The sequence below is a fragment of the Carettochelys insculpta genome, chromosome 6, assembly GCF_033958435.1.
Source record: "Carettochelys insculpta isolate YL-2023 chromosome 6, ASM3395843v1, whole genome shotgun sequence".
Classification (NCBI taxonomy): domain Eukaryota; kingdom Metazoa; phylum Chordata; order Testudines; family Carettochelyidae; genus Carettochelys; species Carettochelys insculpta.
Genome location: NC_134142.1, coordinates 49,769,782 through 49,790,390, shown reverse-complemented (window position 1 = coordinate 49,790,390; position 20,609 = coordinate 49,769,782). Strand labels below are relative to the sequence as shown.

The following is a 20,609-nucleotide window of genomic DNA, read 5'->3' as shown; positions in this document are numbered from 1 at the left end:
TTACCTCCATCTATACAAATTTAGGTGAAAAATCTCAGGAAAAACTTTTTATCTCTAAAAGCAATTAGAGAATAAAACAGACTGCCTAGGGAGATTATGGAAGCTTCTTCCCTGCAGGTTTTAAAAGGAGGCTGGATAGCCATCTGTCTTAAGTGATTTGGAGGAATAAATATTGCATTTTGGAAGGGGATTAGACCAGATGACCCTTGCTGTCCCTTTTTACCCTGTGAATCTATACTGCAAATATCTTTTTACCCCGAGTCTATTCTGTGAGTTATCCCCATCCCCATTTGATGGGCAGTCATGTTATTTGTAAGTAAAGTGCAGTGGTACTGAAAGTGCAGATCGGATGAAGACATTTCAATAAAAAATGTCTTTCATATCTTTCAGAATATTCCAAATGCAATATTGGTTAGTCCAGGTTTTTCTTTGTATGTCATGTTGACAGTTCTCATTCTTTGATATCAGTCCTCTAAGGTACACACATTTTCTCATTTATTCTAGTTCTTGGTCTCAAACTTTGATCTTTACCTCTTTCCCTGTCTTCAATTTCCCATATATTTTACATTCTTCATTCTGATCTTCAGTCAAAACTTTCTGTCTTATGAGTTATTCTCTGAAAATCCTTGTAAATCTATACACCTGCTCTATAGCATTCCATCCTTCCTTCAGGCAGCTCAGCTGTATCTGTCTTTTGTTTAGCCTCTCCATAAAGCTCTTCAACGTCTGATGAAGACTGGAGTCATGTAATACACGCTGACTAGGCCAGTAGCTTACAATAATTGAAACAATCTCTTTGCATCTCCCATTGGGTCACAGTTGCTCTTTAATCTGGTCTGGCCACTTCACTCTTTCAATTCTTGGCTTCGTTTTCCCAGCCTGCTATGGGACAAACAGTTTCTCTCTGTTCCCATCAGGTGGATACAACCTCTTCCTCCCCATCTTCCTTGCAGTCTGTCTTTGGTTGCCCACAGCCAAAGAAACCTCAGCCTTCCTAGCAGCTTCTCCAGCTCTTTTTCCCGATGAGAGCCATGAGGTTTCCCAAGACCCTTTTTGTGGGCTTGCAGCCTTTCTGACCAGTCCCTAAAGGTTTACCAGCCTGTTTCTCTTAGGAGCCCTAGCTCAACTAGCTCTTCACCTGGTCCTGGCTGTCCCCAGCAGAACTCTCCTGCTCTTGACTTCTGGCCCTATTCCTTTCCCTGAATTTCGCTCTTAATCTTCTAGAGACACCAGGCGAGATGCTTTACCTGCTGAGCTGTGCATGTGCTCAGGCAGTGGGTTAGCTCAGAAAATAGATGTGGGATGTCTGAGACCTCTTTCTAGCCACCCACCACCACCTGTGAGCCCAGATGTCTGCCTTTTTAATGAACCAGTCCAGGTGTATTGGCCCCAGATTCATCTTAAGGGTCACCCTGTACAATCCTTCTTTATCAATACTTGGAGCTCAACGTGGTCTGTAAATCTGAAGTTGTACACTGGCCTCCCATATAAGATGACTACTCCTGTTTCATCTCTCATTGCTACAGCGATTGTTGTTTCCAGTGCCAAGTTGAAAAAGGCTGATGGTAGTCTGCATCCTGTCTCACTCCTATGGTCATCCCGAACCGTTTCATTATTGGCTTGTCTCCATCTCACTGCACTCATCAGTGTACCATAAATGTTTTCCATCCAGTTGTTCATTTCTTTACTATAACCCTGTCTGCCAAATGGTCTTAAAAGCCAGTTTGTAATGTATAAAGTTGTTGTAGCAGGTTTGGTTATGTTCTGTATAATCTGTTTTACCACAAGTAGCTGATGTATCATACTTCGTGCTGGTCTAAGTCCAGCCTCTTCTTCTGCAAACACGGCTTCTGTTTATCTCTGTATTTACTTCTGCAGAGTTTTGGTGAATGTTTATCCTGCAGCTCCTTTCTAGTGGTTGGACTTATTCTTATCTCCTTTTTTATACTATTATTGCTTTCCTCCCTTATATCAGCATTCCATCTTGTGTGTGTATCTTGTTGAATAGCCTGTGCATTGTGTTGTGTGTTTCTCACCTGCTTGGAGCATTTCTGTGGTTACGTTACATCTTCTAGTGCCTTTTGTTTTTCAGATTTTCTACCACAATGTTCGCTACTTTTTTCTAAGAATTCTGGCATCCACTCTGTCATTGTACTGGAATTTTCTCCATGTACATTTAATCTACTGTGTTCTGCACATTGTACAGCTCTTTCAAAACCTTTGTTTTGTTGCATATTCTTCGCTTATTCACAGTCAATTATTTACTAGATTTTCCTTTCTCTGCCATCATCAACTTCTATGTCTGACTCAGTTCTCTTATCTTTCTCTTTGTGTGTTTTTCTGCTTCCTTACGTTTTTGCTTACCCAGTTGTTTCTGCCTCACCTCACTTTCTGTTTTATCTCCCTGGCCAACATGTTGTGCTGATCTTAGATTATTGTCTTCTTTTTTTACTTTCCATCAGCTTTCTACACTTATCTCTCACCTTAACAGTTTGGTTTCTTTGTTTTGGACCAATGCTTGCTCAGTAGCTCTCCTAATCCTATTTCTTACTGCATTCCACATCTCTTCAATGTTTGTTTTTTCTTTCACCAGAGACATGATGTTTTTCTGCATGACTCTTTTTGTTTTTGATGTTTGTCTCTTTCAGTTTATCCATACAGACAAGATCTTAGTTCTTGCCACTAGATAGGTGGCTCTCAGTCTCAACCTCATTGGTGCCAACACCAATTTATGATCTAATACTGGCCACAAAAGATCTGCGTGACGACACACTTGATTTTGATCTGTGATTGACTAATACAAAGTCTGACATCTCTTTTTGCTGCTCAGGTGAGATCCAATTCACTTCCTCTGCTGCTTTCTTTATTGAGGTTGTTGATTAGTCAGAAACTTAATGATCGTCTTTGTTTTCTTCATTGAGTCCAGATAAATCCTATAGCTTAAAATGAAGCATTCTAGCCCAGTCCTACTTTTGCATTAAAACCTCCTTCCCATCTTTATTACACTTTGGCCTTCAGCATGTGTGGGGTATCAGGTGAAATGCTATAAGAGCCTGGCTTGCCTTCGGCTTTAGCACCAATGCAGGACTGTCTTTGTATCCATGACCATCTCTTCCTGATGTTGTTTTCTTGTGTTCAATGTGAAATAATGGTCATTTGCCTTCCCATCTTGTTTTGTGTAAATCAGTGATTTCCCACTCAAATTTGTAGATAACTACTGCAAGTGCTCCAGTGTGGCATAGTGTTTTTACATTCCATGCACCCCTGCCCCCTTCAGTTTGCGTGATGAACATGGTGGGCCTTGTTTGTCCGGGACATGACCAAGCTGGCAGTATTATGGTTTTTTACTTCCATTTTTCAGTTTGTTTCTGTTGTACATTATTTGTCAAGTATTTGACCATGACTTCTTCCCTTCAGTGTATAATAATCTGTCTGCAACACTGATATAAGATGTCCACTAGATTGCTGCAGCAATGGTTCTGCCTTTGTTATAATCGGTGATTTGTTTTGTAAAAGAGGTTCTGGTACTCTTCCGGCTCCCTGCCCCCTCTCTTCATCCAGTTCCATGGCTGGGGTTGAGTAGCAGCAAGTACTGGCACAAAAAAAAAGCATTGGTTGTAATTCTAGAAATTGTTTTACTTACTTGGCTTTTGGAGACTTGTGCACGTAGTGGATCAGACATGCCCCTTCATGGGTATTTGTCACTGTTTGCTACCATTAGTAGGTTTAGCATGCAAGGCAAGGTTTGAGTGTGTGGTGAACACACAGCTGTTTGGGCCACTTTTAAGAGTTCAGTGAGTTGCCAAGGCCAGCCGTAAGCAAACCACTCCTGTGGTTGTGATTTGTCTGTCTGCTGTGCAGAGTCATTATGTTTTGAACGTACTCCATGTATCTTGCCCCTGAGTATAACAAGAAACATAATGTAATTTAAATAGAGGATTTTATTTAGATATTTAATGAAACCGTTATGTCTAGTATAAAGTTTGTTTTGTTTTTTTTTAATGCACGCTCAGGAAGGAATGTAGCCTTTACTCAATACTGGATTAGCAGAATTGTAGCACCTAGGTGTTACCCTTACACCTAGATAATTAATGCTAATCTAAGAATTGGGTGAGCTCTTGTGACTGTACTGAGATGCATAAATCTATACTTTTTTTTGAGGTGTTGGGAAGTAGCTTAAATTTTACCCTTGTGTCCTATTCTTAAATGCTTGCTTGGTTTTGACAGATGATTCTTCTAGTTCCTTTGATGTAGTAGTAGTTAGTTCCACTCCCCCGGAGCACTGAAAAGAATTTTTGTTTTTTATGCCAGATGATTCGTATTCAGACTGGAATGACTTTTTATGAAAGCTACATGGCCAGAGACGATTTATTATAGTTGAAACAACTTGACTTACTGGATGCCAGCAATAATAGGATCGAGATTGCTTGTTTATGAACAGAGTATTTTAGTGAGCAAACACCAGCTGTGCATGACTAAGGATGGCACAAATCCAGTCGGGAGACTGTCACTATGAGGCAAACTCTGTAGTCAGCTGCCTTTAGAATCCCCTTTTCTTTCCAAGAAGACTTACATTCCTAAGTAAAGAGTGAAAACATCTTTTATGGTGTGAAGGGCGGAGGATTTAGGGGCAAAGCAGTATGTAATAAATTAGTGAGTAAATTAGAGCAAATGGCTTCGGCTTAGAGTAGTTTGATTATGTAACAAGCAAGTATTTGATTTTACATATTCTAATCCCCTCTTTGTATTGGGAATACTGTCCGGTAGATTGGGACCAAAGTATGAGCTACTTTTAAATTAATTTTTAGAGAATAGACTTTGGTTTCCAATGCAAATCATTTTGGTTACAAAGAAATATAAAAGCATTTCTATAGTATGAACTTTCAATATTTTGTGTTGTTACAGAAGCAGGTAGTCAGGGGAAGGAGCACCAGTTAATATACAAATTTTATATGAGTGTTTTAGCACCTTCATTATCACATAATGAAATGATTGCCTCATTCTGCTGGGGAAATGGAGAAAAGTTAATGATTTAAATGTAGAACAGCAGACACAGTTGCAGAAAAGTGTATTCCTACGAGTAAGACAGTATTACAAACAATATAGCGCTGAAAAACAAAACTTTTTGATAGACACTATATATAACATTTAGAGTGATTTAGAACTAATTCTTGTGGGTTTGAGTAAAATGTGGTAGAGAAAAACAAATTGCTCATAGTTCACTTTTTCTTGTTTGATCCTTTCAGTGAAGTTAGTCCAGCGTAGGGCTGGGTGAATCATTCTTGCTCTCTCACTCACCCACTACTTGTGTATGTATTTGCTAATATTCATATTGTTTGCACAGCTCCATAAAGTCGGCATATCGTTAGAGAAATAGACACTGGATTAGAAACTGTTCAGAGGTCTCATGACATCAGTTTCTTACAATGGAAGTGAATGTGACATCACTTGTTTTTGCGGAGTCTAACAGAATGTTTCTGGTGTGTGACAGACATTTTGCATTCATTTGCATTCAGATGTGTGAAATAATTGGCATGTGTTTTGTGGGGGCCATGCCTTTTTGTTTTTTGGTGAGAGAGCATAGTTTATTTTAATCATAATGGCTATGTCTACACTTAGGAAAAACTTCGAAATAGCCATGCTAACGGCCAAATTGAACAATACTAATGAGGCTCTGAAATTAATATTCAGCGCCTCATTAGAATGCTGCCCGCTGCAGCACTTCGAAAGTGCCGCATTTCGCTCACGTGCAGCTCGCCTAGATGGGGGTCCTTTTTGAAAGGACCCTGCAAACATCAAAATCAGCTGATAGGAATTAGAGGATTTCGGTGTTTGCAGGGTCCTTTCAAAAAGGACCGCCATGTAGATGAGCCACGCACAAGCAAAATGCGGCACTTTCACAGTGCTGCAGCTGGCAGCATGCTAATGAGGTGCTGAATATTCATTTCTGTATTCCGAATTCTTTGATCTGGCAAATAGCATGGCTATTTTGAAGTTTTTCCTAAGTGTAGACATAGCCACTATGTTTTGTTTTAATCATAATATATCCTGCCATCTTGCTGGTAAATCATTCATTAAAATAATTTGATGTGTACATGTCTCATGATGCCATTATTGGTTTCCATCTTTGAGAGTCCTCCTCTAAGAGCCAGGCTAAGAATTGCTTTCTAGGGTATGAGACGTTGTACCCCCATTTTTATAACAGAATGGAGATTCAATTCTTTTTCCTTGTCTACTGAAAGCATACATCAAATTTCATCACATCCACTAAAATGGATTAGGTATGGGCAGATAGTTCTGATTTTTCACACTTAAAAATAAACTGTCGTGATATCCTGAGGCAACGCTCCCAATAAACAACAACAACAACAAAAATCCTGAACTATTTGGATTTTGCATTTTAATTAATAATTTACAAAATACTTTGTAAATGTTTCTAATCTGTAAATCCATGCAAGAAAAACACTTTAAAATATGGGTGAAGGAAGAACCTTGAAATTCAGCAGAAATTTTCTTTGTAACACTTTGAAAATCGCTTGTGGGAAGGGTTAGGAAATAATCAGTTGAGAGACTAAATATTTATAATTGGAAGAAGAGTTTGTTCCATTTCTATCCTTCTTCCCCCAGTGTCAACAGTATTGCTAACTGCAAGGCCTTCGTCTATATATAATTATGCATTTTTATTTGCTTATAGACTAAGGAAATTAATTGCTTTTTGTGTGTAATAATGCTGGTATCATGCTGTAGATTTAAAAGCATCTGTAATTGACTGGGAGGTGTTAATTATAGTTGCTCAAGAAATTTAGGCAGTGCTGAGAGAGGTAAGAGACTTAAAGGTCTCATATAGGTCAGCTCCTATTGCAGTTTCTGCTGGCCCACAAGTGGAAGACTGAGTTAGTTTATGTGCTTAGGATATTTAAAATATTTATACCTTTCTAAGAACAAATAGCTGGTAGAAGTAGTCATTTTACTTTTGAAATCCACAGTTTAAAATCGTTTCTTCTACTTCTTGAACTATATTATGTTTAAATAATAGATTTAATATACCTGCATTACATTCTGGTCAGTATGTGAGAAACTGGACAACTAGCTCTGATATAGCAGTGTGATAACAGGGTGGTAACCTGGTGTAGCCTTAAGATGTCTTCTCTTGGGTCTGTGGGGATTTAGAGCATTGTGAAAAGGCTGAAAGAGATGCTTCAGTCTATGCCAATCTAAGAAGGCTCCTTGGTGGCTGCAGTAAGGTTCTGCCAGTGTAATTAAAATAGAATAAAGGATTGATATTAGTGCACCAGGGATACTTGGCTGTCCAAAATGAAAGGTTGGAGGAAAAATAAAAGTTCACTCACTGAGGCCAACCTTTTCTGTGCAAGCTGCTGCCTTGGGGATATGTGAACCCTCTCGGCATATGGGATTAAATGGCTTGGCAAGGAAAAGCCTATATTACAATGCCTACAGTGATGTTCTGCCAAAGTTTTAGGCAGGAGCTACCCAAGAGACCGTTTTCTGTGTGTGTGTGTGACAAACCTCACATACGAGAGGTTTCTGTGCCTGCAGAAGAGGGAGACCAAGCAACTGGAGAATCTATTTTTTGGTATTATTACAAAAGCATTTAATTTTAACAAAAACCATGGAAAGAGGCAAAAGTACTTAGCAGACAAATATATTAAATTATTTTTGAGGAAATAAACCAAGATAGCACTGTATTTTTGTATGCTGTGAAATGGTATTTGAATATTTGAGTTGTGAAGACCATGAGAGAAAAATGGTATCATTCCCTTGAATGCTTATTTCATAACGTCTAGGATTTAGCGTAATCTGTTGGAGTTGGTAGACACAATATTTGCTGCTTATCAGTATTAAACCCAGGTAGAAACTGTCATGGCTAGGGATGATTTGGCAGTATGCCAAGAGGGCATAGGCTCAGTCAGTGGCAGTGAAATTATCTTAAAACTTGACTTTGCTCAGATTGCAGCAAGAAGCTTTTGCAAGGAGTCCAAGAATTCATTGCATTACCTCACTGGATGTTCATGGGCTTTGTTGCTAAATAAGGAAATAAATAAATAAATAAAAACCCAGTGGAGGGAAGAATGCCAGTCACTTTTAAAGCAGTAGGTAGGTTGTGCTGAAATATTTACTTCTGAAAGAAAAGTAATTAGGTGGCACATCTGTAAAAAGATGTTTTGATGGGTTTGATTAGCTACTGACATGGATTAAAAACACTGAGTCAGGAATCTTTATAATCTTTAAAATATGCATTTTGTCAAAGAACAAAGCGGCACAAAGACTGTTGTTAGTGCCTTTGAAATCTAACAAAAATGGGTCTTTCCGATCTTTTAAATTGCAGCTTTCATACATGAGGCATGAAACGGTATAATGTGTCAGAGTAACGACAGTATTTTCCTAGCTTTCACTGGATGTTGTAAATTATAAAGAAACAAGCTTTAAAAAAAACCTTGATCTTAAGCTTGCGTCTGTGTGATTATGTATACTGTCCTGTCTGCCAGTCTGGAAATTGAAATAGATAAATAAATAAATAAAGCAAGAATTGAGAACAGAGAGTTTGAGTTTATGGTGACTTGTTGACAGCATTACTTTTTATTTAATGATCGCAACCATGATTTATAGCCGTAAGTTTTCACTTGATCACCAGTACTTCTTGGAGCACTAAGTTTATAGGCTGCAAAGATGAAATAGACATTTTAAATTAAGTATTATTGCTGTCTTTCTGAATTGTTATAAGACATAAAATCTAATTCTGTTGACTGATAACATAACAAAAGTATTAAATCTCCAAACTTACCACTCCATTTGCACAATTTTATGAATTAAGTCTTGCGTGTTCAAAATTAATCAGTTAAATTATTCTGAATTTAGTGTGTATTTTTAACAAATAGTGAACTAAGTATTTATAGTTTTGATTCAAGTACATTTCTTTAAAACCTTTAACACATGACTGGAAAAACTTGATTTAACAGAAGCTATTTTGTGTTACAGAAATCATAGTAACCTGAATGACAGCGTGCATGTCATTTCACATTTGGAAATGTTGCTCCAGGCTAGAGATACTTCTGTGTGAAGTTCTCAGCTATTCACTCAAAGCCTCTCTACACTCAGACACAAATATGATGACAGTCTTCAAGAGCTCATCTTTCTCACTCTGCTTCTCATAACAGATGTGATAGCACAATGATATAGTGGTGAGGTCTTATATTAAGACTTCATTCAAAATAAATACCAAAGTACATTTTTGGTGCATGACCATTAAAAGCCTGATTGCAGGTGAACTGAAGCTCCCATTGACTTCAATAGCCTCTGAAGCTGGTTCAATTTTTTTTTTCTTTTCACAGAGGCACTGATTCTACAAGGTGTTCAGGCCATCAGCTTTCACTGACATTGTAGATGCTTAAAAACTCAAGACTAATTCTTTCGGTTGTTTGCAATATGCTGTAACTAACCTGCAATGCATCATGGGTGGCAGTGCTAATTTTTTTTGCTAAAATATTATGTAACCATTCTTGAAATGTTTTTTGTGTAAGCCTGGAAACAGTAGTTATAAATTTGTGTGCAAAGTCCCTTGTCTAAATAATATCATATCCGCATATTTGAATAATCCCATGTTTTGACTTAACAGTGGCAGCAATTCAAAAATATTTATAGGTGTTAATTATAGTTTTAGGCATCTTTTTGTAATAAATATGTATCATGTGTAACAGCTTTGATTGGCTTTATCACCCTGAATTTTCTTTAAACTGTTGCATAAAAATCTGAAGATAGGGATTTTGGTTCCATAAATGTATTTTTGACTTTTAATTTTAATCATCTTATTTAATTGTATTTCTTTGACCATTACCAGTGTAATAAAGAAGTCAAATTAAGATGTGTAATGAGGCAGAATATATTTGCCAGACTCACCCTTTTTTATGTAGAGAAAGGAAGGACTTTGTGGTTTGGGTTTCCATAAATTATCAACATCAAACACCATGAACAAAGAGTAATTAATTGTGAGAGTGAGGATGGTTCATCATTGGTGAACTAGTTCTTGCAGTTGAATATAGCAGCCCAAACCCTATAGGGACAATGTTGTACTTTTGTGCATAGTATTTCTTGCTTCAGACGCAACTTAGAGAGGGAATTAAATAATGATTTGAAAACAAGATCATACACTTATTTCTGTAGCCAGCTTTGAACTAATATATTTTCCCCTGCCTCTAGAAAAATTGTTGACTTTCACAATTTTTTGACCCTACAGACAAAAGCAATTGGGTTGCTTGATGCAGATGTATATGGTCCTTCAATTCCAAAGATGATGAATTTGAAAGGAAATCCAGAATTATCTCCAAGTATGTATAACTTTTATTAAAAATATCTAAAGGCATTTTTGAAGTTTTTCAAATTGTGAAGTAATGTAAAAGTCATTTTATTTGCTCTAATATATTTTTATATATTGGGAGTCAAGCCTTATTCGTACAATATTTCCTAAAAATCCATCATATTTTAAGTATGTTGTAAAATGGCCACAACTATAAAAAAGATGACTTGGTATAGCCTGTTTTGTTTTCTTCGAGTATTGTTTTGGTTTTTCCAAATGGATTTGTTTTCAAAGCTAACACTTTGAAAGAGATATAGGAAAGAGGAGAAAAGGTGATTATGATAGTTAAAGGTGTTTGATATAATGCATATGCCTGTTCTTTCCCTTACTGCTTTGGGGTCAGATTCTCCAGTCCATCACGGTGACTCTGGTGAGAGATTGTGTGGTAGAGAATTCCCCTGCATAGGGCAAATATCCACCAGTGTAAAAATGGCAGAGGAAATTTTGCTGCTTCTTGCAGCAGTCTTTTTTGGCATTAGAGGAGAGAAGAGATGTGTTTGGGAGAAGGAAGAGTAAGGGGGTTATGGTGGGGGAAAGAAAGGCGGCTTGCAATTGTCAAGTCTATGCTAATTGCTCCATGCAGTTTTAATGTAGGTTAGAGTGGGGCAGCTAAGAATCCATGAGCCAAAATCATATTTTTTTTTCTCTAGAATGCCCATGTCAAACTCAGGTACAATGGCGAATCTTTCTATGCAAATTGTAAGAACAGACTGTTTAATTTTTTGTATCCATCATTATAATAAATGAGCCCATTTACAAAAATTAAATATATTTGGACACAAACAAAATCCATCCCCATCACTATAATACTTTCTGTCCAATGATAACCAAGTGCTATGGACAGTATTGGCAACATACAAATTGTTGTGGACAAGGACAAAATGAGAGCACACACTAGTTTTAGCTCAAATGTCGTGACAGTGGTAGCTTTGCCAGGAATAACTGGCACCCACAGGCTACATCTACACTTACAAAAAACTTCAAAATGGCCGTGCTAATGGCCACATTGAAGAATACTAATGAATACTAATGAATACTAATACTGAAATAAATATTCAGTGCCTCATTAGCATGCCGCCCTCAGTGCCACGGTTTGCTTAGCTACGACTCATCTACACGGGGGTCCTTTTCAGCTGATAGGAATAAGGAGATTTTGATGTTGGCAGGGTCCTTTCAAAAAGTGCCGTGGCTGGTGGCATGCTAATGAGATGCAGAATATTCATTTTAGCACCTCATTAGTATTCTTCCATTTGGCCATTAGCATGGCCATTTCAAAGGTTTGTGTAAGTGTAGACACAGCCACAATGTTTCTGGACAGGAGCTCATTGCTTTAATTTTTAATCAATACCTTTACTTTTATAGGGTTAATAAGGTATTTTAGTCAGTGTCCTTTTTTATATTGTAAAGTCGAACTCAAAAGTTAGGAAATATGTAAAATTTAAGGTTCTGGGGGAACTTACTTTGCGCCCTTGAGTTTCCAGCATGTGCACTTTAAACAAAATATAGAATGTAATCATACAAGTGAATGCTGTATCAGAGTGCTTATAGAGTCAGGGGTAAATTTTAAGATTACTTGATTCTGCAACCTAAATAATCTGAATACAGGTTTTTATATGTGATTTCCTAGCTTTTAAGTAAAAAATAACCAGATTGTTACATACAAGTGTAATAACCCAATGCAGCACCAGCAAAGCCTGATCCCTGAATTTTCAACACTGCAGTATAGGCTTCTGTTGCATGAATTGTAAGCCTTCACTGCATTAGTTGTCAGCATAAACGGGCTGTTATCATGGAAGTGAATATGGGCTCTGGCTACCAATTTCTGGATCCGGAAGAGTTCTGGCTGCTGGCAAGAAGGGTCTAGAAGAGTTATAATGAGAGCTTGGTATGTCTATCTCTTCATCTCCGCTGATGTAGACTTTGTTCGTGTTCATGTGGTACTCATAGAATTCTGGGGCTGGAAGGGACCACAGGAGGTCATCTAGTCCAGCCCCCTGCCTAAAGCAGGGTAAACCCCAACTAAATCATCCCAACCATGACTATGTCAAGCTGGGACTTGAAAATCTTTAGGGATGGGGATTCCACCACCTCTGTTGGTAACGCATTCCAGTCCTTCACCTGGTGAAGTATTTTGTCCCATATTAGGATATGGGATGGGATGTTGGGGCCACACATTGAATCCAGTTGTTTTTCCTCATCTCCCACACCACTTCAGTTGCTTCATTCATTCCCAGTTCTCCGTGTGTTGCTGTGACAGGCAACAGCTCAATCTACGTAGATTAGCAAAGAAAAGATTTAAGGGGTGACTTGATGACAGTCAGGATGTTCCTATCTGGGGTGCGAGTGTTTAATAGTGAGCAGTGAAATTTAACACACTCCAGGGGCTGGAGGTTGAAGCTAGACAACTTCAGACTGGAAACAAGGCATACATATTTAGCAGTTAACAACTGGAACAACTCCATCACGGGCAATTGTAAAATCATGATTGGATGTTTTTCTTAAAGGTATGCTCCAGGACACTGGTGCCCAAACTTGAAAGAAGTAAAACCCTGAACTCTGTCCACTACCACCAGGAGCAGAGTCAGAGCTTAGAGGCTGGAATGGGGGGTGGAATGTGGACAGGGAGTCAGGAAGCAGAGTCTGGGTTTAGCATCTGGGTGGGGTTGGGAGTGGGGCTGTAGTGAGGGGCTCAGACTGGAGGTGGAGGGAGAAGTGGAGCCGCAGCTAGGCTGCAGTGGGAGCTGGCAGCCATGCTCATGGCCAGTTGTGGCTCTCTTTCCGTCTCTGCCCCTGTTCCCAGCCACAGACTGGGAACAGAGCCAGGGACTGAGGCTGGGTCGGGGGAATTTTGGGTGCTGGGAGTGGAGCCATAGCAAGACCACAGTGGAGGCCAGCAGCTGTGTCCGTGGCTTTGTGTGAAGTCATGGTGAGGCTGCAGGCAGGGGCAGGGATGAGCAGAGCTGGGAGAGGCGTGGGGCTCAGTGGCACTCTCCCCATCCCTTGTGTGAGCTGACTCCAGCCCTGCTGTGCCCCCCCCTGCTCCAAGTGTTCCTCTGCAGCTCCCTGTCGGCGCACACTACATAGTTTGTTCATAGTCTGTTGCAGGACTTATTTGGGGAAGTTCTGTTGCCTGTGTCACAGTGGTCATATGAGAATGGGATTCTCAAACTGAGTCATTACCTCTCAGAGGGTCTGTGAGTTCTTATGTGGAGAGTTGCAAGCTGTCCGCCTCCTCCCCAAATCCCAGTTTGCCTTGAACGCTTCCAACAGTGTTCTAAATTAAACACATGTAATTTGGGGGAGGATCATACTCAGAGGCTTGCTGTGTGAAAGTGATCACAATGAATCATGAATCTATGAGTAGCATGGGAATTTTCTGGTTAACACTAAAATTCTAAAGTTAGTTTTTCAAGTATTCTATACAAATTCTTACAATAGCATTGTTTCTACCAAAACTGAGTAAAACCAAGAAAAATGAACTTTAAAGGTGTCCTCTCTTTACCCTGTAGACAACACTTCCTGGGATCAGTTAGAATAGCTATTTTAAGGATGGCTTAGCAGCCAAAATTGGGAATTACTGACTGTTTTTGGGTAGTAACAGAGAGATAGCTGTATGAGTCTATATACTATCAAAACAAAGAAGAAAAAAGAAAAAAAGTGCTAATGGACTCCTTTTTTATTTTGACTGTTTTTGATATAATTCCCCATCTTACTTAAATTTTTATGTCACTTTCTTTAAAAATGTCCTTATTAATTTGCTGTTATTTAATAAGGTTGATAGCTTCAAAATTTTACCCTACTCCTCCTCTGTGTTAATAGTTTGTTAGTATGGCCTCCAGGGTCCTGGCTGATCAAAGCACTTAGGCATGTGTTTAGTTCATTCCTATTCAGTGAAGAACTTTAAGTATGTGCACAAGTTCCATTGAAGCCTCTGGGTTTGAAGCCTTGACTTAAAGTTTTTTGCCTGCTGGATTGGGGCCACAGTGCTTAGCACCATTCAGTGTTAATACATAGGAACTGAAATTCTGAGGTACTGATTACCCATGGATGTCAACCACCCAAAGACATCAGGAGGATTGAGGGTGCTGAGCACCTACTAGGATAGAACTGTTCAGCAGTTCCCATATTTCAATGATGAATAAAATGAATCTCTGTATATTTCAAAATTTCAAAATGCTTTAGGGTCCCTTGAGATGAGAAATGTTCCATAATGTAAGCTATTATGTTCCTTAAATTACTATGCAAAATCTCAGTAAATGCAAAAGCCTGCCTGGGTCTAAAAAGGATATTTATTTATAATCACAGGAAAAGATAGATGTGTAAATGTTAGTTGGAAATACACCCTTGAATATTAGATATTGTATTGTCTCCCATCTGTGTGGAGTGGCTATGAAAACTAGCTACTGCACATAAACAGATGCTACAGTATAACATAAATAACCGGACTATTTACTTACTGCTTCATATCCTTCAAAATAGTTTACCCCAAAATCTCAGATTAAGATTCTGGCCTAGGGAACTGCAAATTTTTTCTTTTAAAAATCCATCACTGGCTTTCACTCATTGGAAGAAAGCAAAAGTGACTGAAATTGTCCAAATGTCATCTGGGGCTTATTTTCTGCCATAATTGTGATACTCATACTTCCTTGTTTAATTCGCTATAGAATCACATTTTTAAAAAAATGTACAAATACAATGTATTGTGAAGATCATGACATACACATCTTTTACTCCAGTGGAACTAGTAATTGCTTCTATAGTACTTCAGAAAATGTATTGCCATTTAGTGCTGCCTGAAACTATTTGCTAATGAGTATATAAAGCAATATGTTTTAAACTAGCAGAAGACTGCAGCTGCTTCTAAAAACTGAAGAACAACTAATAGATTCTAAGGCCTGAAGGGATCACTGTGACTTCTAGTCTGACTTCCTGCCTAACACAGAATTTCCAGAAAAACATTTCTAGAGCATATTTCAAAAAATTGAAACTAGATTTAAATATTGTCAGTGCTGAGGAATCCATCATGACCTTTGGAAGGTTGTTCCAATGATTAATTACTCTAGCCATGACAATTTAACACCTTATTTCTTGTCTGAATTTTGTCTAGTTTCAATTTCCAGACACTAGATACCTTTCTCTGCTAGGTTAGAAATATTCCACTTAGATACTTAAAGGCCAGAGATGGCCAGACTTACTGACCCTCTGAGCTGTATACAACAGTCTTCAGCTCTGCTCTTTCTGAAGCCCCAAGCCTTGGTATGTATGCCCCATGGTGGTGCCCCAGGCCCCCTTTCACACTGAGCAGAAGACACAGGCAATACATGTGGGTGGAGACCAGATGAAGTCATGTCCTTCTCTCTCCCCTCTGATGTTTACTAGAGTATCCTGGCCCTGCTTGGTTACGTGGTGCTGCAGAACCCTGCCCATGGCACTTGTTAGATTTGGCAAGCTGGGAGTTGTGGCTATGGGGAGAGGTAGCAGCTTGCAACTGGAGGCCCACATTCTGCTGCCTCTCCCCAAGTAGATAGAGCTTCAAGCCCTCCCAACACCTCCCAGCTGCTTACCACTGCCTGGACATGCAGAGTAACACCTGGAAGCTTCAGGAAGGGCTAATGTGGGTAAGCATGGGGGGTACAACTCAAGTTCTTGAGAGCCATGGGGAAGGAATCTTTAAATCAGGGGTGGGCAAAATCAGCCCCAGAGGCCATATCTGGCCCACCAAGTATTTCTCTCTGGCCTGCCCAGCTGAATAGCCGAGCATTGCATGCTTACAGCCATCAGCATGTTTTCAGCTCCCCCTTCCTCCGGTTCTGCCTGCATCCGAGCTGCTCCTAGGATTCTTCTGCTAGCTGTGCCAAGGGAGTGGGTGGAGGGTCGAGGATAGTGCTGAAGTCAGGGTGTTTTCCTGCCCCTGTAGCCCATCTTTGCAGAGCAGGGATCAGCAAGAGTGAGTCACAGTGGAACTGCTCCAGTCAGAAGCATGGATGGTTAGTGACTCACTCGGGAGTGCAGAGCAGAGAAAGGGAGATAACAGCAGAGCAGGAGAAAGAGGGCAACTTCTCTCAGAAACTTACCCAGCAGCAGACAGGACCTACACTCTGTGTCCCTGTCGCAGATACCCTGCCTGTGCCATACACACATATACACTGCAGCACATACTCCGTCTGAGTCACAAAGTCTGTCACACACCAAATGTTCCTCTTTCATACACACTAACTTTGTCTCTCTCTGTAGCCTTCAGCCCCAAACCTTCTGCCCAATGCCCTTCCCCTTCTCGGGGGCCGTGAGCAGGCTCTCACAACTAGTACCAAAATTTGTGGAGTGGCACCTCTGTGAATTACTTCCACCCCTGCTTTAACTTGTGCCCCCTCACCACTCAGCAGTATCAGTTGTCTCTGGCAGAAGGCCCAGGCAGGGAGATGTCCCTAGCATTCCTCCGCCCCCAGTCTGCTAGTTGGAGAATGGAGCGGGGGTGAGAGGGGTTCTGAACCCAATTCCAATGTAAAACAGCAACGAAGGGTCCTGTGGCACCTTATAGACTAACAGAAAAGTTTAGAGCATGAGCTTTCGTGAGTTAACTCACTTCTTCAGATGCTGGTCCTGGAAATCTGCAAGGCCAGGTATAAATAGGACAGAGCAAGGCTGGGGATAACGAGGTTAGCTCAGTCAGGCAGGCTGAGTTGTATTGTCATCAGTAGATCTGGAGGTGTGAACTCCAAGAGAGGGGAAGCTGCTTTTGTGTTTAGCCAGCCATTCACAGTCTTTGTTTAATCCTGAGCTGAGGGTATTGAATTTGCAGATGAATTGTAGCTCAGCAGTTTCTCTTTGGAGTCTGTTCTTGAAATTTGTTTGCTGCAGGATAGCTACTTTTAAATCTGCTACTGTGTATCCTGGGAGATTGAAGTGCTCTCCTGTGGGTTTTTGTATATTGCCATTTCTGATGTCTGATTTGTGTGCATTTATTCTTTTACGTAGAGACTGTCCAGTTTGTCCGATGTATATAGCAGAGGGGCATTGCTGGCACATGATGGCATAAATTACATTGGTAGATGTGCAGCTGAATGAGCCCACGATGGTGTGGCTGATCCAGTTAGGTCCTGTAATGATGTTGCTGGTGTGTATATGTGGGCAGAGCTGGCAACGAGGTTTGTTGCATGGATGGGTCCCTGAGATAGAGTGACTGTGGTGCGGTGTATAGTTGCTTGTTAGGATTTGTTTTAGGTTGGCAGGTTGTCTGTGAGCAATGATAGGTCTGCCTCCCAAGGCCTGTGAAAGTGTGGGATCATTGTCCAGGATGGGTTGTAGATCCCTGATGATGCGCTGTAGAGGTTTTAGCTGAGGACTGTAGGTGATGGCTAGTGGTGTTCTGTTGGTTTCTCTCTTGGGCTTGTCCTGTAGTAGGAGGCTTCGTGGCACACATCTGGCTCTGTTGATTTTGTTTTCTCACTTCCTCAGGTGGGTATTGCAGTCTCAAGAATGCTTGGTGCAGATCCTGTAGGTGTTTGTCTCTGTCGGAGGGGTTGGAACAAATGCGGTTATATCTAAGTGCTTGGCTGTAAACGATGGATCGTGTGGTGTGTCTGGGATGGAAGCTGGAGGCATGAAGGTAGGCGTAGCGGTCAGTGGGTTTACGGTACAGGGTGGTACTGATGTGTCCATTGTGTATAAGCACGGTAGTGTCAAGGAAGTGGATCTCCTGTGTAGATTGGTCCAGGCTGAGCTTGATGTTGGGGTGGAAGTTGTTGAAGTCCCCGTGGAATTCCTCCAGAGTCTCCTTCCCGTGGGTCCAGATGATGAAGATGTCGTCAATGTAGCGTAAATAGAGCCGGGGTGTTAGTGGACGAGAGTTGAGGAAGCGTTGTTCTAGGTCAGCCATGAAAATATTGGCATATTGAGGGGCCATGCGGGTACCCATAGCTGTGCCGCTGATTTGAAGGTATATATTGTCACCGAATCTGAAATAGTTGTGTGTGAGTATAAAGTTGCAGAGCTCAGCCACCAGATGTGCTGTAGCATCATCAGGGATACTGTTCCGGACAGCATTTATTCCATCTTTGTGTGGGATGTTGGTATGCAGAGCCTCTACATCCATGGTTGCTAGGATAGGGTTTCTGGTAGGTCACCAACATATTGCAGTCTTCTCAGGAAGTCAGTGGTGTCGCGGAGGTAGCTGGGGGTGTTGGTGACATAGGGTCTGAGGAGAGAGTCCACATAACCAGACAGTCCTTCAGTGAGAGTGCCAATACCGGAGATGATGGGGTGTCCAGGATTTCCAGGCTTGTGGATCTTGGTAGTAAGTAGAATAACCCTGGATGGGGCTCTAGAGGTGTGGTGGTGTAGATCTGTTCTTGTGCTTGTGTTGGGAGTGTCCTGAGCAGACGGTGTAGTTTTTTAGTGTATTCCTCGGTGGGGTCTGAGGAAAGTAGCCTGTAAAATCTGGTATTGCAGAGTTGTCTGGAAGCCTCCTTCTGGTAGTCAGACCTGTCCATGATGACAGTAGCTCCTCCTTTATCTGCCTCTTTGATTATAATGTCAGGGTTGCTTCTGAGGCTGTGGATGGCAATGCGTTCCGCACGACTGAGGTTGTGAGGCAAACAATGTTGTTTCTCCACAATTTCTGTCTGTGCGCGTCGGCGGAAGCATTCTATGTATAGGTCCAAACTGTTATTTCTGCCCTCGGGAGGCGTCCACGTGGAGTTATTCTTCTTGTGCTGCTGGGAGGTTGTCTGTATAATGGTGTGTTGGTCAGTGTTGTGTTGAAAGTATTCTTTGAGTCTGAGACGGCAAAAGTAGGCTTCCAGATCACCGCAGAACTGTATCATATTTGTGCGTGTGGTGGGGCAAAAAGAGAGTCCCCGAGAAAGGGCAGACTCTTCTGCTGAGCTGAGTGTGTAGCTGGACAGATTGATGATATTGCTGGCTGAGTTAGTGGTACTACTGCTGTGGCTCTGTGTGGCAGGCAGGAGCTTAGAAAGTTTGCAGTCCTTTTTCTTCTGTATAGTAGTGAAGTGTCTAGTGTAAATCTCTTGTCTTATTGTAGTAAAGTTCAGCGGCATGGAATTTTGTGTTGAAGGTTGGTTATTGATGAAAGACTCCAGATTGGAGAGCTCTTTTTTGATGTTCTCCTGTTTGTTGTACAGGATGCTGATCAGGTGGTTCCTCAGTTTCTTTGAGAAACTGTAAAACAGTGACACATGGCTCATAATCCACAGTTTGTCCACTCTGTTACAGACTGTAAACAAGTAACTCCTTAGTGCTGGCTCACGTGCTTGCTCTTGGTTGGCTTAATCCTTCACGAGGGTCAACTTGGAAGGAAGTGGTGAAAATTTGGCACACATCAAAGGTCATCCGCTTCCCAAAACCTGGTAAAGACCCAAGTCAAGCATGAGCTGCAGTTAGTGTCACTGCAGATTTGGGGTATGAAAATTCCACTGTCTGGGATTGTGGGTCTCTCTCTGTCTGACTGCAGGGAAGGCAGAAAGGGAGAAAAGACCATGCCCCTTTGCCTGACCCCTTCCTGGAGCACTTCAATCCAAGGGAATTGGTAAGGACTCACTGGGCTCTAGCTTGTGGCACAGCTGAGCAGCAGTGAGTCTCTCTGTTCTGCAGTTGAGCCAACCATCAGCAGTGCCTGGCCAGCAATTCATCTGTCTTGCTGCCCAGGTCCCTCAGTCAGGGCAGGTCAGCTGCCATCCAGCATTCTATTGATCGTTCAGTGGGCAAATTAGTAGAAGGTATAACAACTGCCCAGTGTCCTAGCTCCAACGGGTAACAGACTTATCTAGGCCTCCTAGAGGGGAGATGTGTACCCTCGAGGGATATTGGTGGCCAAGTTAGGGGATCACAGGCCCTCTCGCTCCAGCCTAGCCCAGGGTCCTATCAGTCGCAGAATAGTCTGCCACTAGGTCAGCTTGGATCCACGTGCAACTCGCTGGCCAATTTACAAACAGTCCCACAACTGAACTCTATTCTGCTCCCCTGGGCTCCTGCCTCCCCTCCCAGTCTGGGAGTGCCTGGGCTCCGTGGTCTTCCTCAGGTGACAGCCCTAGTACTTCCTCAGAATCAGCTCTGGAAGTCCTGAGTCTCTAGCACAGCAGCTGTCTCTGGCTGTTAATTAGTTTCAGCACATGGGAGAGAGATCCTGTTCATCCAGCAGCAGAGGAGAGCCAGCGTGCTTCTCTGGCAGCTCTCCCACGACTGAGCCAAAGTCTTGGTCTCTTACCGTCCAACTTCCCGT

General features: G+C 41.3%; 1 protein-coding gene across 5 annotated transcripts in view; it reads left to right on the top strand.

Annotated features, from left to right (window-relative positions):
• Positions 1–20,609, top strand: part of NUBPL (NUBP iron-sulfur cluster assembly factor, mitochondrial) — a 164,797-nt gene that overhangs the window by 13,489 nt on the left and 130,699 nt on the right. For 3 of the 5 annotated variants that reach the window (XM_074996873.1, XM_074996871.1, XM_074996876.1), the window contains one exon: positions 10,253–10,343. In XM_074996873.1, the coding sequence (XP_074852974.1) occupies positions 10,253–10,343 (91 nt within the window). Of the gene's footprint in view, positions 1–2,717; positions 2,831–8,079; positions 8,116–10,252; positions 10,344–20,609 lie in introns of those variants that run through there. The other 2 variants (XM_074996874.1, XM_074996875.1) reach the window with 2 other exon arrangements.